The following is a 1182-nucleotide window of genomic DNA, read 5'->3' on the forward strand; positions in this document are numbered from 1 at the left end:
AACTCCTGAGCTCAAACAATCCGCCCACCTCGGCCTTCCAGAGAGCTAGGATCACAGGCGTGAGCCACCGCGCCCGGCCAAAGTACTATATATTAATAAATACTAGTGATGAGAAGTAAAGGTCATGGCTTCAAAACTTTTTACTATATGCTTTCCTGAAAGGTCCCAAAGAAGATTGTACTTTAGATGAGGCAAAAGAAACAATAATGTTTTTCAAATAAATGCTAATAATACATAAATGAGTTCTTTGAGTTTAAGAAGGCTCAAATCCTTTCAGGAATTCGTTAATTAAATATATTATCGTAAAGCTTTCATTTTTTTTCCAGAGGAGGGCCTTTTTTTTTTTATTCTAGAGTAATAGATCTTAGTAAAGAGAGAAGTAATTAGATAGTTACTCTGAAACCAGTGATGGAGTTGGTATGGGGTTATGGTTGCCCACCAATTTTAAGGAGGTGGCATGGCTCCATTTTTAACCAGGCTGGGCTTCGCAATTGACAGGTCAGTCTTGATTTACTGGTTGGAGAGCCTCAGCTTAAAGCATTTATTACTATTTGATTCTTAGATACAAGATCCTTTAAAGGGGCTTTTCGAGATGGGTTTGAACTGTAAAGCAGAAGTGATATGATAACAACTTCACAAGTTATCTTAACAAGATGTATAGGTAGTTTATATAGTTCACATCTTCAGATATATGGATATAGTTTATATTAGCTCTGTGTGTATTTTGAGACATACAACCTCTAATTATATCAATTTTCTCCTTTCTTCTTCTTTTTCTTTGGGGTGGGTGGATGTAGACCATGGGGAATTCATATGCTGGGCAACTGAAATCTGCTCGATTTGAGGAAGCTCTCCACAACTCCATAGAAGCCTCTCTCAGATGTAGTAGTGTGGTACCACGGCCCATCTTTTCCCAACTGTACTTGGACCCTGATCAGCATCCCTTCTCATCTGCAGGTAAGGTTCTCAATCACACACACATTTCTAGACTCCTTTTTAAAATTTATTATTATTGTTGTTATTTTGCAGAGGGTGGTGAGGACAGGGGGATAGACTCCTTTTAAAAGAAGTAGGAGTCCGAGGAGGGAGAATCGCTTGAAGCCAGGAGTTTGAGGTTGCTGTGAGCTATGATGACACCACTGTATTCCAGCCTGGGCAACAGAGAGAGACCCTGTCTCAAAA

At 39.4% G+C, this 1182-nt stretch overlaps 1 protein-coding gene across 1 annotated transcript in view; it reads left to right on the forward strand.

The window, feature by feature from the left end:
• Positions 1 to 800: 800 nt before the first annotated feature.
• Positions 801 to 1182, forward strand: part of GREB1L (growth regulation by estrogen in breast cancer-like) — a 140716-nt gene continuing 140334 nt past the window's right edge. Inside the window, exon 1 of the mRNA XM_012652084.1 lies at positions 801 to 957. Coding sequence (XP_012507538.1) covers positions 801 to 957 — 157 coding nt within the window. The remainder of the gene's footprint in view (positions 958 to 1182) is intronic.

The sequence above is a fragment of the Propithecus coquereli genome, unplaced genomic scaffold (genome assembly GCF_000956105.1).
Source record: "Propithecus coquereli isolate 6110/MARCELLA unplaced genomic scaffold, Pcoq_1.0 Scaffold38, whole genome shotgun sequence".
Lineage (NCBI taxonomy): Eukaryota > Metazoa > Chordata > Mammalia > Primates > Indriidae > Propithecus > Propithecus coquereli.